This window comes from Nematolebias whitei, chromosome 1 (genome assembly GCF_014905685.2).
Source record: "Nematolebias whitei isolate Nwh7 chromosome 1, NemWhi1, whole genome shotgun sequence".
Classification (NCBI taxonomy): Eukaryota; Metazoa; Chordata; class Actinopteri; order Cyprinodontiformes; family Rivulidae; genus Nematolebias; species Nematolebias whitei.
The window spans coordinates 68,430,677-68,450,259 of NC_056498.1; the positions used below are offsets into that span (position 1 = coordinate 68,430,677).

At 37.9% G+C, this 19,583-nt stretch overlaps 1 protein-coding gene across 1 annotated transcript; it reads left to right on the forward strand.

The window, feature by feature from the left end:
* The first annotated feature begins 3,871 nt into the window (after positions 1-3,871).
* On the forward strand, positions 3,872-7,295 carry LOC119419677 (homeobox protein Hox-D9b-like). Its single transcript, XM_037687046.1, has 2 exons — positions 3,872-4,526; positions 6,993-7,295. The coding sequence occupies exons 1-2, from the start codon at positions 3,872-3,874 to the stop codon at positions 7,235-7,237; spliced, it is 900 nt and encodes a 299-aa protein (XP_037542974.1). The 3' UTR covers positions 7,238-7,295.
* Positions 7,296-19,583: the final 12,288 nt, after the last annotated feature.

Sequence of the window (19,583 nt, forward strand, 5' to 3'; positions counted from 1 at the left end):
ATATATATGTATATATGTATATGTATATATATGTTCCTTTATTTATTGTTAGGATGAGAAAATGCAGCTGTAGCTCGGTGGTCTGTGTCACTGTCTTGTAACCCTGAGGCTGCAGGTTCAAGCCCAGGTTGCATCAGGAAGAGTATTCGGCTTAAATCAATCACCAAATTTATCATACGCTGTGGTGACCCCTGAAGAAGGGAGCAGCCAAAACAACAACAACAACGATAATAATAATAATAATAATATAAACCAGGAGTGGTGGCGCAGAAGTTAAATAATGTGGTTCTGTGATTGGAAGGTCACCGGTTCAACGACATCAAAATGTGGGTGGAAAAGATGAAACACCCACACCTGCCTCCAACCTCATTTGCTCCACTCTGGGCCCTTGAGCAAGGCCTTTAACCCCCACCATCTGCTCCCCCAGTTTTCTGCACCTCACAGAGGGCTGTGGTAGCTCGGTGGGCTGTGGTTGTGTCAGGAAGAACATCTGGCGTAAAAATTATTGCCAAATCTTTGTGCGACTTAGTTCGCTGTGGCGACCCCTGAAGAAGGGAGCAGCTGAAAGAAAATAAATAATAAAATAAACCAGAGCTAAGAACATTTCCAGTTTTAGAATTAATTATTTTATCTGTATTGTGAAGCGTATAAAATGGCAGCACAATGGATTAGTGGTTAGCACTGTTACCTCACAGGAAGAAGGTCCTGGGTTCAATCCCCGCTTGGACCGGGGATCTTTCTGTGTGGAGTTTGCATGTTCTCCTCGTGTTAGTGTGGGTTTCCTCCCACAGTCCAACAACATCAATTGTTACGCTGCCTTCAGGCCCAGGCCTCCCTTGCAAAAGAACGTTTGATAATCTCTCTTATTGGTCCTATCACGTTGTCATCAGTAATTAACGTGCAGAACATAATGCGAGTAAAACTTAATCTGTCTTTAAATGCATCACGGAAGCTGTAGACAGAATCCTCAGAGGCGAGTCGTGATCTTCACACACGACACATGAAATGCATTCAACATTTTCATCTTTATTAATGGCAGTGAAAATCACCAGCTTCATATTTTTAACATTTGAAACAAATTAGGCAAAAGTTTATATCAGTCTGGTCTAACGTGTGTCAACTGTTTCCCAGTTTTTTCTTTGTATTTTCTGACCACAACATATTTAATACTCCTGTCAACTTAACATCTGTGAAACAAACAGCTGTAACTAAACAGATTTTAAATTAATCTGACTTGTGGAGGATTAATACAGGCGTCACTTTTTCAAAAGCCTAAAGTTTTCTTGAAAGTATGGCATTTACTGTGTGACTGTAAACAAAACAAACAACCTCCTAGGTGCACAAATAAAGCAGTTTTTTTTTTTTTAAACAAAAGTTTGGAGCCCTGCTTCTTCAGCTCTGCTGTTTGAGGGTTTATACTGTATCAAAGTGAACTTAATGTCACTTTGCGACAGGCTGAGTGCACCCAGAGGCTCGGTCAAACAGGCTGTAAAGTGAAATGATCAGCTTCTCTTTATGAGCGCTGCAGTAACATCTCAAACCATCACTGCGCTGAATGAAAGGAAACATACAAAGGTGAGGAGTAGGCCTTTTCTTCCCCGCTACAATCTTGGGGTCCTGACTTTGAACAACAGGGGTCCAGACAGCAGAAAACACAAAGAGTCCAAGGCTGCAAATAAACCTTGAACCGCGAACACATCACAGCACAGCCTGCTGTCATAACCTCCAGCTGATGGCTTTTATTGGGGGTCGTCTGCTGCCTCTTTGTCCCGGACGTTCAGCCGCAGTCTGCAGGAGAACAGGGGGGTGTTTTAGTGTGTGTTCAAGAAGGAAAATAAAGAGAAGTCTGGTTGGAATGAAAGGAATTCAACTCGACAGCAAACTAATGGTTTCATTTGCAGCAGGCAGGGCGTTCCAGATGGTAGAGCTGCAGCAGCAGTGATGATTGACTGCTAATATATATATTCTTGAAGTACTCCAAATGTTTTCTTATGGTGAGATATGTTCGTAGCACTTGGAGATGAGGAAAACATTTCAAGTTTGGGATTTGAGACTTTGTTGTGAACTTTTCATTGACGAGACTCAGTGGTACAAATATGATACAAAGACACAAGTGCTCAATAAACATGTATTAAATGAGAAAACAAAGATGGCTTCTTCATTTAACTTGGTTTTTTTTAACTTGCCAGCATTCCTCAGCATCCTTCCACAGCAGCTTCATCTTCACCCTCATCTTCTTCACTTCCTGGAACAACTTGACTAGTCTCCTCCGGCCTGGATCTTCAGTTTGCAGCTAAATTAACTTCATCGGCCTTTAAACATTTAAATATTTTTTCAGATGAAACTGAAGACACAATTATTTCATATTTACACAATAATTAGTTTATGTTTTTGCTCAGCTGAAATGTAATGCCAAGATGTTTGCTGTAATAATCAGTAAAAATATTTTTAAATTAGACTTGACACAACCTAAAAGTTGTGAAATGCCTGTTCTGATTTTGCCTGATCATCTATAGGAAGCTCTAAATGCACAAGAAACCCAATCCTTATCAAGACCTGCTGCATTTGTCTCAGACCAAATGAAACCGAAGAAAAGTGACTCTCACTTTCCGTGCACGTGAGCTTCAGTCCAAATGAATTCATTCATCTCTCTGCTTTCTTCAAAGACCTGCAAACACTGGTGATGCAGTTTATCTATATCATTTTTAAAAAAATGGCTTCAATTTGCCTAAAATCAAAACATCCATGTCAAATAAACACGGCATTAAAATGGTCTTTAAGTTTTTATTATTTATTTGCACACATTAGTTAATTTGAAGAGTGACAGACACACAAAGCATGAGCAGCGTTCCACTGTTATGATGTAAAGAAAATTAGTTTTTGAGAATTGAGTTAAATAAAAAGTTTTTTTATATATATATATTAAACAATAAAATCCAGGGTTTGGTGCACATGGTTGGAATATTTTTCGATTCATTTGTGTTTTCTACCTCTTTACATTTTGTGGTTATTGTCCTTTAAGAAGAAAAGAGTCGTTAACTTCACTCTTACACTTTTCATACCATTTATATTCAATTTTCATGAAAATTTCCAGCTGAAGATGTGAACATTTTCTTCAAATTAAATCATAATCACACATGATGTTTGTTAATAAAGATAATTAAAGTTAGTTTTCTCACTCAGAACTCTGTGTGTGTTTGTTTTTACTTCAAAAATGAATTTATTCAGACTCCAAAATTCAACTTTAGTTACAAATCACAACCGTGGACATCTGATCATATTCATTTACAGCTCATGCAGCACAGATCCTGCCTCAGATGCATTATTCTGTCCCAAACTGCAGGTCCAGAGTCAGGTTCTGTTTTGTTACTCACGGAAACAAATCGTGTCTAGGGTGTTTATTAAAACCATTAACATTCATTTAAAGGGTCTATTTTAATTTGAGACAAAGATGAAGGCAACAAACTCGTTATGGTAAACATAAATTTCCAGGGTCGTAACTTGATCTTTTATTGAAATTTTAATTAAAAAAAAAAAAAAAATTAAAAAAAAAGCCAGATTTGAAATAAAATGTTCAACAACATCCACGTCCATCGCTTCAAGAAGTCCTTCAGTTCTTAAAGCGTCATTTTAAGAAGAGCGTGCTGCGTTCACGTGCATCTGCAGCAAGGCCCGTTTTGTGTGGCATCTCCTAACAAAAGAACTCGGTGATTTATCTCCACACAGTCCAACCATGTGATCCTCGGTGTAACCAATGGGCAGCGGAGGGGACGCGGGGCAGAGAGCATGTTGGGGAGGATGCAGCCGCTCCGGCCCCTCTTCTCTTTTACAGGCGCGCTAAGTGGCTTTTTATTGAAATAATAAAATAAACATGTCGCTAACGAATTATTATTCCATGATGGGTCTGCAGGGCGAGGAGCCGTACCATTTCATCCCGGGAGGCTTGCAGGGTTCGGCCGCCTGCTCGAAGCCGGCCCGGGGAGCGGAGGAGGAGAGGGGGGAGGAGAGGGGGGAGGAGGAGGCCCCCGCTGCCTCCAACATCCCGGATTTTTCACATTTTTCCAACAAACCGAGCCTCAATGGCTTTTCTCCCTGGACGAACACCCCCTCTTCGGCGTCTCCCCAGCTGCAGCCGGGTCCCGGTGCCCCCCTCCCCGGCCTCTTCCACCCCCACCCCCTCCTGAGCCACCACCAGCCCTACTACCCCCAGCAGGCGCCGAGCCACGCCGAGCACCTCGCGCCCGCGGCGGCGTCCGAGAGCAGGTTCGTCCGCTGCTGGGAGGGGGCGACCCCCACCCCGGACAGCGCTTTGTCCCAAGTCCCGAACAGCTTCCCTGCGTGTCTCCCCACCCGGGGGGTGCTGTCCAACTCCAGCCCGACCTACGAGGCGATTAAACCCGAGAGCTCCCCGCAGCAAGACGCCGAGGACTCGGTGGTCCTGGAGCGGCTGGGGGCCGTGGAGGAGCTGGGGGGCAAGGCCGAGCCGAAGGAGGAGGACGAGGGGAGGAAGCAGCAGCTCGAGCCGGGTAAAACACGGATGTCCCTAAACTCACGAATGTTTATGAGCGTGAGGAGCACGCAGGTGTGGCTCGGTGTTTTATAGGCCTGTAAATGTCCTGTAAACTGTCTAATGTCCAACTTTATTATCCATCCAAGAATGAAGCTGCTGCTGTTCACTCAGTGGTCAGGAAAAGATCAGCAGGTGCTTGTCTGATCAGCAAGCTTCTGATTCTGATCCTTCTCTGAAGGAGAAACGTCGTTGTGCATTTTAGTCTTAATAATTTGTCATTCGTGGCCTACATCCTTCAAGCATATTATTATTATTATTATTATTATTATTATTATTATTATTATTATTAGTCAGCCCACTTTATTAAAATAACTTCAGTTTTAGTTCAACAAAACATGTTTATTTATTATTGTCTTTTTTCTCCAGATACACAAACAGAAAATAAAACAACAACAATTAGCAAACCCTAAACAATTTTAATAAAAGTTATAATCATAATAGTCAAAGTCTCTGTAAACATTATTGCACATTTGGCTATTGGAAAAAAAAAATTCATTTTTGCTTTATATTATTAATATTATTATTATTATTACCGTTTTTGGTGTTGTAGTTATTGTTGTTATTGTTATATAATACTAATTATTATTATTGTTGTTGTTGTTGTTGTTGTTGTTGTTATATTTATTAGTGGCAGCAGCAGCATTATTGTTAATCTTATAGTTGTGTGTTTGCATGTTTTCTGTGTTTTTAAATATTGATTGTGTTATAATATTTTGCTTGTAATTACATTGTTCTACATTTGAGTAAAAATGTTTTAAACTGCAACACCAACAACAACAACAAACGCAGCAATAATCATAATAATATATTTTTTTAAATATCTAAACAGCTAAACCATTCAAATAATAAAAAAATATTTTTTGAATCTTAGACATAATATTTTTGTTAAATTGTTATTAGCAACATATGCAGCCTAAAAACCTGAAGTGTTTTTTGCTCTTTCTCTATCCAATAACCACATTTTAACTTATAAGTCAGTGTTCAGTCAGTTTAATAAACCTGAGACAGACTCTGAAGCCTTTTAGTCTAAATTTCAGTTTAGCTGTTTCAGTTGAAAATGATCTATATTTGGGGAAAATTTTCAATTCAATTCAGTTTATTTATAGCTCCAAGTCAAAACAGAAGTCATCTCAGGGCACTGAACAGAAACATTCACATATAAAAATAATAATTTAACATTATTTATCTGAGGAGCAGACTGCTTTGAATTTAACTATCACAGAACTCTCATCTTGAGTAAGCATGAAGGCGACAGTGGAAAGGAAAAACTCCCTCATGAGGAAGAAACCTTTAGCAGAACCAGACTCAGGACAAGCGGTCATCTGCTTCAACCAGCTGGGTTTGAGAGGAATAGATACACAATGGCAGGTCAAGAATCACATGTTAAGGTAGAAATAGTATCAAATGAAAATTATACAACTTTAACAATTAATTTAAGGCAATGGGATCAATTTGTCCTCCAGTAGTCTAAGCGCATAGCAGCATAACAAGCCAATCCCAACTATAGGATTTATCAAAAAGGAAAGTCTTAAGCCCAGTCTTAAAACTGGACAATGTGTCAGACAGAAACTGGAAGTTGGTTCCACAAGAGAGGAGCCTGAGAACTGAAAGATCTTCCTCCCATTCTGCTGTTGGAAACTCTAGGAACCGCAAGTAAACCTGCAGTCTGAGAGCAAAGTGCTCTGTTAAGAAAATATGGAACTATAAGATCTGGAATATAAGATGGAGCTAGGTTGTTGAGAGCTTTGTAGGGTAGAAGTAAGATTTTGAATTCTATTCTGGAAACACAACTCAAACCTTTCGTTGTCCATCCATCCATCATATTTTACCCTCTTCTTGCTTTTCGGGTTGCGGGGGTCACAGGTGCTCATATCCAGCAGTCACTTTGCAAGAGGCTGGGGACACCCTGGACAGGTCTCCAGTCCATCCCAGGGACATAGAGACAAACGAGACAAACAACCATTAATGCTCTCACTCACACCTAGGGACAATTTAGAGTTATCAATCAGCCTAACATGCAGGATTTGATCTGTGGGAGGAAACTAGAGTACCAGAGAAAACCCAGGCATGCACAGAGAGAACATGCAAATTCCACTCAGAAAGGCCCCCAGCTGGGATTTTGGTCGGGTGACCTTCTCGTTGAGAGGCAACAGCTCTACCAACTGAGCCACCGTGCCACCACCTTTCATTATCACATTATTTAAATGATAAAACAAATACTCCAAGGCTGTTTTGACTTTTAGAGAACTGATCATCTTCTTTATTTAAGAAGTTTGGAGTGTTTTTTTTTTTTTTTTTTAAGGGGGTGTAAAGTAGACCTAAAGTGTGTCTCTGTTTTCACTTAACTCCTCGCAGTTCACACGGACAAAGGGAGAAAAACAAAGTGAGAGTTTGATTAAAAGTCCACGTCTTTCTGTTCCAGAAAACCCATCAGCCAGTTGGATCCATGCCAAATCAACCCGGAAGAAGCGGTGTCCTTACACCAAGCACCAGACCCTGGAGCTGGAGAAGGAGTTCCTGTACAACATGTACCTGACGAGGGACCGGCGTCTGGAGGTGGCAGGACTCCTAAACCTGACAGAGAGACAGGTGAAGATCTGGTTCCAGAACCGGAGGATGAAGATGAAGAAGCTGATGATCCGGGAGAGGAGGAGTATGAATGACTGATGGCTGCAGAGGCTGGGTGTTTTTTTATATTTCTTTTCTTATTATTATTGTTGTTATTATTATTGTCTGAGTTAGGTCAAGTTGTTTCTGATGGAAGACAAAAGTCAAACCAGTTGAACAAAGATAATGGAGTGAACCTGGACCATGTGTCAAAAAATATTTCTTATTGTTTCTGTTTGTGTTAGAAGCTCTGCTGAAGAATTCTTCCACCTGCATGGGTCAAAAGGAGGACGACTTGGAGTTGTAAATAATAGTTTTATAAAATAGAACAACTAAAACGCAGTTTAAATCAAAGCTTGTGCTCATTTTAACCCACATCTGCTTTGGATAAGGTCTCATATCTGTGGCAACTAAAGCTGAAAACACTTTCAGTCCACATAAAATGTTTTTTTTTTTTATCATCCAGCCACAAGAAAGTAAAGTTCAATTCAAGGTGATGCAAAAATAAATCCTATTAACAATCAAACATCACTGACTAATAATGGTCCCACTTTACAATAAGGCTCCTCATATTAATTCCTCTATAAAAACTTTATAAATCATTAATAATTGTTTATTATGCATTTATTAAGGGTGACAGAGACAAAACTGACCAGTTTTTTTGTCAAATAGTGAGTCAAATCTGTTCACCATATATTTCATCTAGAGTTGTTATATTCAACATTTCAGACTAAGCTGCTATCTTGTAAGCACAATAAGCATTTGCAAACCTAATTTCTTTAGCATATAATATTATACTTTATCACTGCACTATAAGTATCTACAACTAATATTATATACTAAAAATAGGTTTACAAATGCTTATAGTGCTTACAAGGTATAAGTTAGTCTGAAATGTTTAATATAACAGCTATGGATGAAATATATACGTGAACAGATCTGACTCACTGTTTGGCAAGAAACTGGTCAGTTTAATTTCTGTCACCCTTAATTAATGCATAATAAGCAGTTATTGATTTATGAAGTGTTTATAGATTAATTAATAACATATATATAAACTATTTATTAGCCATCTAGCCTTGTTGTAACGTGGTACCCTAATAATAAATCAACAGTCCAACTGGGGACAGATAAAGGAGCAGCAAAGACAAAAACAGAGGATTCATTAACAGCTTTTCTTAAAATGTCCAAACATTCCTACAATGTGAAGGTTTTTAAAAGTGGCATGTTGAAAGAACTGACTTCACGGCATCACACGCTTGAAAAACAAATATGGTTTTACATAAAAATGTCATTTATCCCATGACGGAGTCCGCAATAAGGAGAAAAGGTGACAGAAACGTGTTCACACCCTCCTTGAAACAGAACCCTTTAGTTCACGTTCGGGTTTTGATATAGAGATTGAAAATGTCACCAGTCAATAGTTCTTTCTGAGTTGTATGCACATTTTTGAATTGAAGTCTTAGTTAAGTTATGACAGCAGACGTCAGATTGGGAACACGGATGAAGCTCTGGGTGTAAACAGAGGATGAGCACTCTGCTAACTCCAAGATTTCATCATTTATGCTTTGTAGGATGAGGGCAAGATTTGAAGAATTGTATGTTTGGAAAGAAAAAACTGAAAAGCAACGTTGTTATTTGAGCTCGAAACTGCAGCTGGTCCATGAAAGGGAAACTTGTTCACACATAATGAGGATTTTGATCAAGATGGGCTGTAGTTTTGAAGAATGAGAATCTGAAATGTCCCATAAATCTTAAAAGCAGCTTCCTGTAGAGGAGCACGAGCTGCAGGAATCCTTGTGTTCGTCCACGGCCTGTGAGGCGTCGTCATGGAGGTTGTGATGCGACGCATGCAGCCGTCCAACTCATACTTTAAGGCTTTAATCCACAAGATGACCCCACCTTCAAATCCTTCTAACATCTGTGAAGTCAAAGAGTCCAGGTGTTAAACTGTCCAAAGCATAACATCTGTTCAGCAGCTGGAGCTGCAGGAACAACGAACGGGTCGATATTCCAAAACTCCACCGTGATCTGTGCGGCAGGAAATGCTTTCAAAATAAGAATATTCATCGTGTTTGACATCTTATATGTTTGTTCGAACTTACCCTTTCATTTGATGCTACCAGAATCTGTTGTGTTTTGGAAGGCAGGGTTAAACAAAGTGGGACAAAAACCTCCTGTTTCAGTTTTAATCCCTTTATTCTTGTTATTCTAACAGCTCCAGATCTGGAACATTTCATAGCTTCAGTTTGTAACTCTAATTTTGTCGTGTAACTAACCATGAAAATAAAACAAAAGTGTGATATTTTGTAAAAAAAAATGATCAAAACAGAAAAAGAAACGCACCAAGTCTTTCACAGCCGGTCTCCTCTGAAGCAGAGAGGACTTTAAACACATTCATACCTACCTTATTATTATTATTATTATTATTATTATTATTATTATGGTTATTATTTGGTAAACTGTGCATGTTGCCTCATCACAGGCATTTTTATCGTTGTTACTGTTGCTGTTGCTGTTGTCCTTATTGCTGTTGTTACTGTGACTCTGATATGCAGATTGTTCTCCATAAACACACACACACACACACACACACACCAGTCATAAGCTATATGGCGTGGCAGCAGTCTGTTGGGGAGCTTTCTGAGGAGGAAACAATAAACGCACAACTGTTCAGAATGTGAGCGACAATAAGACCACGTGTCTGTTTCATCAGGAGTATTTTAAAGGTGTCTCTGTTTTATTTTTCTCATACTGGACTCAGAGCAACACAAAGACGGGCAGCAGGTTCTGTAAAGATGCTGCCATTAAATGAAGTATGGGTTCATCAATACATGCTGCTCATTGTGTTGTTGTTTTTTTTAACAAATAATAAATAAATTTAAAAAAAAATCACAACTTTGTTCATTCTGAACTGTCTGGTTTTCTTTCATTGTAAATACATTCTTACAGTTTAGACGACAGATTAGTTTTTCTATTTTTGAAGCTTTTTAACTTTATACAGTGCTGTTAATTTTCTCTGCAACTCTCCAATGGCAGAGTTGAGGGTTTGATTCCAGCAGCAGTCACATGATGAAGTGACACTGACTCCTTCATTGCCTCGGATGTGTGTCCCATCAGTGTATGAATGTGATCTAAAACACTGATTATTATTTGGAGTGCTGTATGAATGGGAGGACACAGGTTGTGTTGTAAAGAGCTGAAACGATGGTGTTATCGTCCATTTACCATTTAGTATTGATAGTTGTACAATCTGGTTCTAGTATTTAATTTAAAAATATTACTAATGCTTCTACTACAAATAAAATAATATACTCCATATATTTGATTGTGCTTTGTCTGCGCAGTCGTTTTTTTTGTTTTGTTTTGTTTTGTTTTTTGGATGACGTTTAAAAAGTAAAGTTGTTGGTCACTCTTTAAATTGACCTGAATTGTTGGCCAACATTTTTACTTCTCAAGTTTTTTTTATTTTTTATTTTGCTTGTCAAAAGCCTCGCTGCTCCCAAACATCAAACATCTCTTTCTGCTCGAGTTTATTTTATTTATTTATTTATTTATTTATTTTTTTTTGTCAAAGTCATCGCAGAGTCTCGTCTCCCTCCTTTATTGAGCCCATTCACCTCCTTCCTGCAGGGCCATAAAGCAACTGCGTGCATTTGGAGAATAAACGTGACTTTCCGCCCAACTCGAGACACAAAGACCCAAACACTGAGCCTCATCAAGTCATTAAAGCCAGACAGGCAGAGCCGAGAGATGGCTTTATTGGACTCTCTGTTGTCCTGCAGAGCCTGAAGTGTCCTCTGGAAATGTTAAAGTCATTGTCTGAGGATGACTCCAGACTGCTCTGCCGCACAGAAGACAAAACACAGGAAACTGCACGTGAGTCTTGATTTGATGTAGAAAATAACCCGCACTATTCTTTATGTCTTTTTATTTATGTATTTGTTGCACTGACAGACACATTCATTGTGTTTTGCTTAATTAATGTGTGTTTATTTATTATAGGTTAAAAGTAAAAGAACTACATAAAAGGCTAAAAGACTTATTTTTATGGTTTTGGTTTAACTTTGATCGATAAATAATAAATTTTTCTGAAGAGAAAAAAAAAGAGAGAGAAAAATATAATTTTTATTTAAATTGTACACTTAAAAGAAATTGGATTCAGTTGGAAATGTTCATAAAGTGGATTTGATCTGTATTTACAAATAACATTTTACGACCTCTTCAGTTTTATTGAAATAAAAAGCCACAGCCTTCATCATGCATAAAATTATATTTAGAAAGGAAAAAATATCATATTAGAAACATTTTGAACTCTGATACCAACAAAAGATGTCTGACTTTTAACACTAAACATCAGCCAATTAAAAACAAACTTTATTAACATGTAATAAAAGAAAAGAAAAGAAAAGAATCATTTTTTATTACAATTGTATAGGTGTTAATTCGGGATATTTTTAAATCACCTGTTACAAAAATATCAACATTTTAAAAATAGAAAAAAACTCGATAAGTTGTATTTTTTTTAATGAAAAAAATACAACATTTACATTTCAGAAAATTTAATAGGCCTATTTAAATTTTTAAACAAATTATTCACGTTTTTTGAATATTTTTTCAGATATTTTAAATATTGTGATAACAGTTAATTATGAAAGGCACACGTTATTTAAACAAAAAAAATCTAATAAATATTAGCCCTGAAAAAACTATTGGACCTTCATTTGTTATGTAGTGACACAAAATGTCCACTAGATGTCAGTGTTGTCCTGTAGCTCAGAGGCTCTCTTTGTTTCTGCCTTTGGACCGTGAACGCAGCATTTTGTACCAGATTCTCTTTTTTCAAAAGAAAGTAAAAGAAATACATATAATTCTTGTTTCTCCTCGCGCCTTCATCGTACGTCACTTCGTTTAGGCGTCTTGAAAATGCCTCAAAATGTCAGATTGGTTTATAAAACTTGGATATTTTTCAGATGAATGTAAATGAGCACGTTAAGATATTTTAACTTTAAATGCTGCATCTTAAACTGTCAAGTTTATTTTTTAACATTTTTTTTTTACTTACATTTAATACCTTTTTTATTTTTTATTTTTTTATCACAGACTTTTCTCTGTTTTGCTCAACTAATTAAAACGAGAATTAAACTGAGCTTTGAACGTGTTTTATTATTGTTGTTGTTGTTGTGAATCTCATAGAATATATATTTTAACGTTTATAAACATTGGTTGTTTTGCAACCAGACTTTTTCTTTATATAATGTTTGTTCTATGAAGTCTTGAAAAAGAAATAATAAACTGTAAGAATATATGTTGAGCTTTCTGCAACCGAGACATGAACTCAACAATCTAAGACAGAAAAAAAAATCCCTAAAACTTGATGAAGACATTTAAAAGTTAACTTCGTCATCAGATTTCACAAAGCTTTTTCCTTCTTTTAAGATTTTAGGTTAATTGTCACCCGCTGCCAAGATTAAAAAACTATAATAATAATAATAATAATAATAATAATGATAATAATTAAAATAATAATAATGATAATAATTAAAATAATAATAATAATGATAATTATAATAATTAAAATAATAATAATAATAATGATTCTGGCTGTCTTTCTGTGAGCTTGTTTCTGTTGTAAAAAACACTCGAACTTGCAGGAAGAAGTATTCACTTCTGGAATCAAGATGGCCGCCACAGCCAACTGACCTAGAAAACCCAACAAGTCAGTCAATTTTACACTTATATGTGGTGTGGTAGTAGCTGAGAGTCCTTCAAAACACACTCCAGGTGCTCATCAGTGCACAAGATCTGTGCTAAAACCTTTCTGCTGGAGGTTAGTCTGTTAGCAAAATATCTCAAGATCCAAGAGGTTAGTCCACTTCGTCTGATAAGTGAGAGTCTTCCTCAACAACTCGAAGGTTTCTGATCAAACAATGTTTTGAGGCGGCGGGCGATGTGCATTCCACCTGTCGGGCCTGCAGGAAGAAGCCGCCTCTGGCCCGACAGACACACGTGCACGTGACTGTTTTTCTTTTAAACGTGACTCCTAAAGGAAGCAGAGGATGGACAACCCTTTTTACTTATACTGCAGTTAAATAAAAGTTCTGCTGTTTTTTATTTGAATTAAAGAAAAAGAAGAAGCAGCAAAGTGATGAACAGGAAACATGAAAAGATTCAAGCATGCGCTGAGAGCAGGTCCAGCACCGCAAAATAAGAACAAAAAGAATCGTTTGATGATTTTTATTATTATTACTTTTTTTTTATAATATGTTTTTAAATTATAGAAGACTAAAGGGGAATGTTAAGGATTCTGTAATTTAATGTGGCTCTTAGTTTCTGATGATGTGAATCAAAACAACAAATTCTGATTTTACTCCATGAGAGCTTTAACAAAGTGTCTCCATGACAACCGTGCATTTCAATGTTTGTCATCCAGGACACGATAAAATAAAGAATGCACTGATTCATGAAGGGAACTCGTGCTGCTTTCCATGTGAGCATGCTCTTAATATTTGCAGTATTTTCAAAGAGCATTTCATTGAAATGTTTTTGAAAAAGTTCTTGTTCTGAGTTCTGGAGCTCTGTTCCTCTCCACAAAGTCCAGCAGTCTCAAAACCAACAAACTGAAGTCAGATCATTCGCACTAAAAATAACTAAATATTTTACAAACTATCAGGTTTGGTCCAAAAATCTGTATTTTTCGTTCTTTAAGAAAAAAAATTTTTTATTTTTTTTTTGCAGCTAAAACATTAAAACAAAATCTAATTAGAGCTGAATTTGAAATAAATTAGGTGTTTGCGCGCGTGCGTGTGTGAGGGTTCGTTAATAAGGGGCTTTCTCACAATGCCGCTTACGCGCACGCACAGAGAGAGAAAGAGAAAGGCCATAAACCGGTTTTACGAGTCTGCTCTGACCGCAATTGGCCGCCGCGGGTCATGTGCGTGCGTGCACGGGGTTCCCTACCCCAGGCAGTTTCAGCTCGCGCGCTCCGGGTGAGCACAGAGCTGCACCCCGACACCAGCGCGCGCCTCCATCATGGTTGGTAACAACATTTTCTGCATTTTTAAGCATTTTCCTTCATCAGGTCTGCGCCTTTCATTTTAAACATTTAGTCGTTTGTTTCAACACATTTAACCATAAATCCGTTTGAGTTGTTAGCAAAAATAATAATAATAATAATAATAATAATGAAAGGAAAAATGCTGCATCTTTGATTGTCTCCACTGTCTGGTTTTGATCATATTTTCCATCTTTCTTCACAGAATCAACAGATTTCTGATTGACGTTTCTTTATGTTGTCTGCAGAGGGAGTCTGTGATGACGTTCACATCAGGTACCAACACTCACACACACACACACACACACACTCACACACACACACAGCACAAATGAACCAGGTCTGATGCAGATGTTGCACTGATGCATTGATCAGAAAAGAGAAATCAACCTCTAACATCCTGCTGAGCTCCATGTCCAGAAATGAATGTTGTGGTGCAGAAAACCACTAAAATCGAGATTACGCAAGAAATACATTCTATCTTTGAAATATAAGAGTTGAAAATGTTATCGAAGTGTTCTTACATCTGTTTTGTCATCATCTACTTTTGCATTTCTGAGTGACCAAATCAAGCTTCCAATGTGAACTGAATGGAAAAACCTCAAGCTCTGCAGTGATTTTTGGTCATTTCTTCACCAATCTTCAAAGACTTTAATTAGATTATTCTTTAATCTGGATAAACTGACAATAGACGTGAAAATTCTGTTGTAAATGATCTAAAAATCTATTTTTACTACTCTGAGGGGGTCAAAAAGTACGTTTTCTTGCATTTTAACAACACATTTTCATATTGAATTGCCCCTTTTCAAACATGTGCAGTGGTTTTATCACATCAGAATACTTTATAAACTCTCTCTTTTAAAAAAAAAAAACATGTTAACCTTCTGTTTCTTCCAATGCTGGTTTGTTTTTGAGGCCTGTGCTGACAAAAAGAGAGGAAATTTTAGATTTTTGTAGTTGTCCTCCATAAAATGCTCCTGGACAGATGGACAGAGGGAACTCTTTCCCTCCCCTGTTTTTGTTTTCCCTGACGTCCTGTTTTACGAGGGCAACACAAAGACACAGTATCTCCTCTCTCTTTTTTCAGAATTTTGCATTAGCTACTTTCTTTTCCCTCACAAGAGCTGCAGGCGGGGTGTGAGAGATGCTGAGAAACAAAGACAGTATTTCACTGGCGCTGCTCTGTTGAGCTCAGATGGCATTGAGTATTTACAACCTGCTGCAATGCGGCAAAGGATCTGTGTGTGTGTGTGTGTGTGTGTGTGTTGGTGTGTGTGTGTAAGAGAGAGAGTGTGTGTTTTCATATACGTTCCACTGATGGAAACGTTCTGCAGATGTGCCCAAATGTGCTATAAAGGCATTTATTTTAGTGTTAAGACTTGTTGAAGCATTAGATCCAGCTTGATTTGATGCTTAAGGTTAAGGTTATGATGGAGGGTGTGCAGTGTGTTAAAGGTGTGTCCCCACAAGTATAGACTTGTGTATGACAGAAACAAAGAGACAAAAGGAGAACGAGAGGGAGACACATTAAACTAAGGCCCACAGAGGAAGAAAAGACACATAAAAGGATGGAATGGCATCAATGTGTGCGATAGCTTGATGTATTTGTGCAAGATGAGTTTCTGTCTGTGTTTTGCTTAAATCATGTTTTTTTTTTCTTGCAGGGCAGAGCAGAGATCTGAAATCCAAATGAACATCAAAGAAGCCAAATGCAGCCAGTAGGTTTGTCCTAAAATGTAATGAGAAAATACTAAATGTGCTTCAGAGAAGTCAGAGAGAGAATCATCTGACTGCCTTCAAAGAATCATGGCTTCTATTTGATCAAATATTTTTAAGCAATGCTTCAGTAGTTAACTCATCGTCTACTTTTAAACCGTTTATTAGAGCTAAGACAACTCAAAACCACCTGATAAAAAAAATAAAAATAAAAGCTGTTAGCTATTGTTTTCTCATTTTAGTACATCCAATGAGCGTCTTAAAGGGATAAACAAATAGATGGCAAACAATAACTAGTGCTCGTATACAACATCAAAGGCTGAGCTCTGAATGTTTTTGCCCAAGTTTGCTGAAAACGCTGAAACTGAGTTGTTAAAACGAAATTAAGCAAAACATTAGCTTAAAGATAAACGAAGGCAAACACTGAAGCTAAAAATACTGTGCAGAGGTTAGAGAAGGTGAGCCTGTGATCGGAAGCTCGCCAGTTCAACTCCCAATACTGACAACATCAAATGTGGGTGGGGTAGGTGAAACACCCACACCTGTCTCCATCCTCATTTGCCCCACTCTGTGCCCTTGAGCAAGGCCCTTAACTCCACCATCTGCTCCTCTGGGTGTTCCAGCTCTCTGCTCCTCACCGAGGGCTGTGGTAGCTCGGTGGTCTGTGGTTGCGTCAGGAAGGACATCCAATGTAAAATTAATTGCCAAGTCTTCATGTGACTAAGTTCACTGTGGTGACCCTTGAAGAAGGGAGCAGCCGAAGGAAAAAAATTAAATTAAATTAAAAACTCAAGCTAAAAATAACAAAAGGCAAGATAAACCTAAAAAAAAAAAGTCTTTAAATGACGGGAATGCAATCTAAAAGCTTGGAATAATTAAAAAAAAAATAGCACAAAACCCCTAAAGAACAAGTAGCAAAAGGTTATTTAAAAGCTAGAAACTAAAAGCTAAAGCAAAACACTGATTAAAAACTAAAGCTGAAAAAAGTGATCTAAAATCAAATCAGGGACCCTAAATCAGCTAAAGATATCTAAAGACTGACCAGAAGATAAAATTATTAAAAATCTACCTGAAATTTTAAAATAGCAAAGAGCTCACTAAAAAAAAAAAAGCAAAATGCTATCAAGTAGCTCTAATTAGAAGTCATAGCTGAAAACTAAGCAGCCAAAGTAGACAAAACATAAGGTAAGCGCACTGAAGAAGATTTCAAAGAAATAACTGTTTGTTTTTAGGAAAATGAAGAGATGTGTGTGTATTTTCATGGGGAAACATTTGTAACCAGTTAAGTAAATATAAAAAGTCATCCATTCAACCGTTATTTATGTAGATTAGTCTCATTGAGTCTCGAGGACTCAATTTCAAGAGAGACCTGTTTTTAACAAAGAACACAGATGAGGAACAGACAACAATAGACAATCATGTAAAATGAAAAAAAAAATAGAGGAAATTATATAAAAAAATGAAACAAAAACAGTTACATTATAAAGCATGAAGTTAAATTGAATATATTACTCCTCGTATTAGTTCTAATGGCATATTTGCAAAAGAAATGCTAAAAAAAAACAAAAGGAGAAAACTGATAAAATATAAAAATCTAAAAAAAAAACAACATATCACTGATGAGTGAATAGTTTGACCAGAAAAGCCTAAAACTGTACAAAACATGCAGAATTAGTTAGACCAACAAATAAATAAAAATCTGGAACACAGTAGTGTGAATGTTGAATTAGCATTTTTGTATATGTTTTTTTTTTTATGTAAAGCGTTGCAGCCGTTTGTTGGAGATGTTGTTTTTAGTGTTTGTCACCAGGGGGCGGTAGAGCACTTTGGCGCACTCCGCAGTTGCGAGATGCTGAGTGCTGCAATGTAAGGTGGTGAACACCAGGGGGCGCTGCAGACTTAAAGGTGACATTTCTCCTGGATTTGGGGCTCTGACGCGCTGTCTTCCTTTCAGCTCTGCAGCTCTGTCTGGGGGTGGGGTGGGGGGTGGGGGGTCGTGGGAGATTCTTACCTTGAATGCAGCACGAACAGAACAACTTTTCTCCCGCTGCTGCCGAAATTATTTCATCTGGAAACGATTCCGTGTCATGGCACTGCAGCAGGAGTTATCATTCCAATCTTTAGCGGATTAGGTCGTTTAAGGCTTTAAAATATGGGCGGAAATTTAAGAAATAGCTTATACACATTGTTATTCACTTAAGACTCGATTATATAAATAAATACAGGCGGTTTCACGTGATCATAAGATTGGGTGGAAAATAATTCTGCGTAAATTCTCAGAGATAGAAACCTACACTAACAGCTGTGATCGAAATAAGAAACACCTTCAGCTATCCAATAATTTTTTTTTAGAGGAAATGTGTGGAGATAAAATTTTTAAAAAGTATATTTTTCCACCAGATCCAAACCCTCATCAGGTGCTAAAGCGAACATACTGGTGTCCAGTTTGAACTGGTGACACGCACAGAGCCGCGGCGTGTTTTCACAGAGCTGCTTTATGGCTTTATTGCCTCCCCATTTACGGAAATCAAAGCAGGAAACAAATGCTCCAAACAGCATTCCAGACACATCCGGAAAAACGCAAACAGCGTTCACTTCGTGTTTGTTTTGGAGGAAAGCGCAAAAGCGCGGGGGGTCTGAACCACGACCCGACCCCTTTACGCACCAACATGTTCATTTTACGCACACTGTTTTTAATTTATACTTTTGTTTTCATATTAAAAAAAACCCAAACATAGTGAAAAATATAGTAAACGCATGAGATAGTTTAATATAAACTGGTTGCAACGTAGAAAAAAAAAAAGACTCAAGAACGCTTAATTATCCTACAGCACAACCCCCCGATGATTAAAGGTCTTTTTTCTTCTTCTTCTTCCTTTGGCGCCATTATCGAATAAAGTGGCTCTTGGTGCAGCAGGCCCTAATAATTTATGAACCAGAGTGGGAGTAGTGTGGAAAAAAAAAAAAAAAAAAAAAAAGAAGCTGAGCACGTGACGGTAATAAAGTGTGTTTTATTGCTGCAGTTTGACAAGCCCCAAAATATAACAGAGAGAAAAGCCGACAGGCGGCCAGATGGGATCAGTGGCAGATATTTGTCTCAAATCAACAGAATGCGCCCCCTTATCTCTGGGGGAACCAACAGAAGCCGAACCCAGTCCGCTTCGATCCGACGGGACTTTTACGGAACCACCGTGTTTTAACGCGAGAGCAGGACGCAGCCAGTAAGTCATGTCTTGGATTCATATTTGGCGCAGATATGAAGTTATGACTATGAGGAGAGGGGATTGGGGGTGGGGGGAGTCTGGTGCAGCTGGGGGTGTTCCCCCAGAAACCAAGCGATGGCCGGGGGACCCCCAGGGGCCTCTGCGTGTGAGGGGGCTCAGAAATCCACCTGTAGATGAAAATCCACGTTTTTCGCTCGGTCCTGGAGTTTAGTGCTTGACTATAATTTATTATTATTATTATTATTATTATTATTATTATTATTATTATTATTATTATTATTACTGTTATCATAAATCGAAGAATATATAATTTGGACATAATTTGTTTGTTTCACAGACAGTTGGCACATGTTGGTTTCTGCACAAATGTTCAACTTTAACGTGAATCGAAACATCTTTAAGTGTTCCTCAA

Bases quoted from the DNA above. Each gene is read 5' to 3' on its own strand.
- LOC119419677 (XM_037687046.1), top strand. From the start codon at position 3,872: ATGTCGCTAACGAATTATTATTCCATGATGGGTCTGCAGGGCGAGGAG. The intron at 4,527-6,992 runs GTAAAACACGGA...TTTCTGTTCCAG, and splicing joins GAAGCAGCAGCTCGAGCCGG to AAAACCCATCAGCCAGTTGG.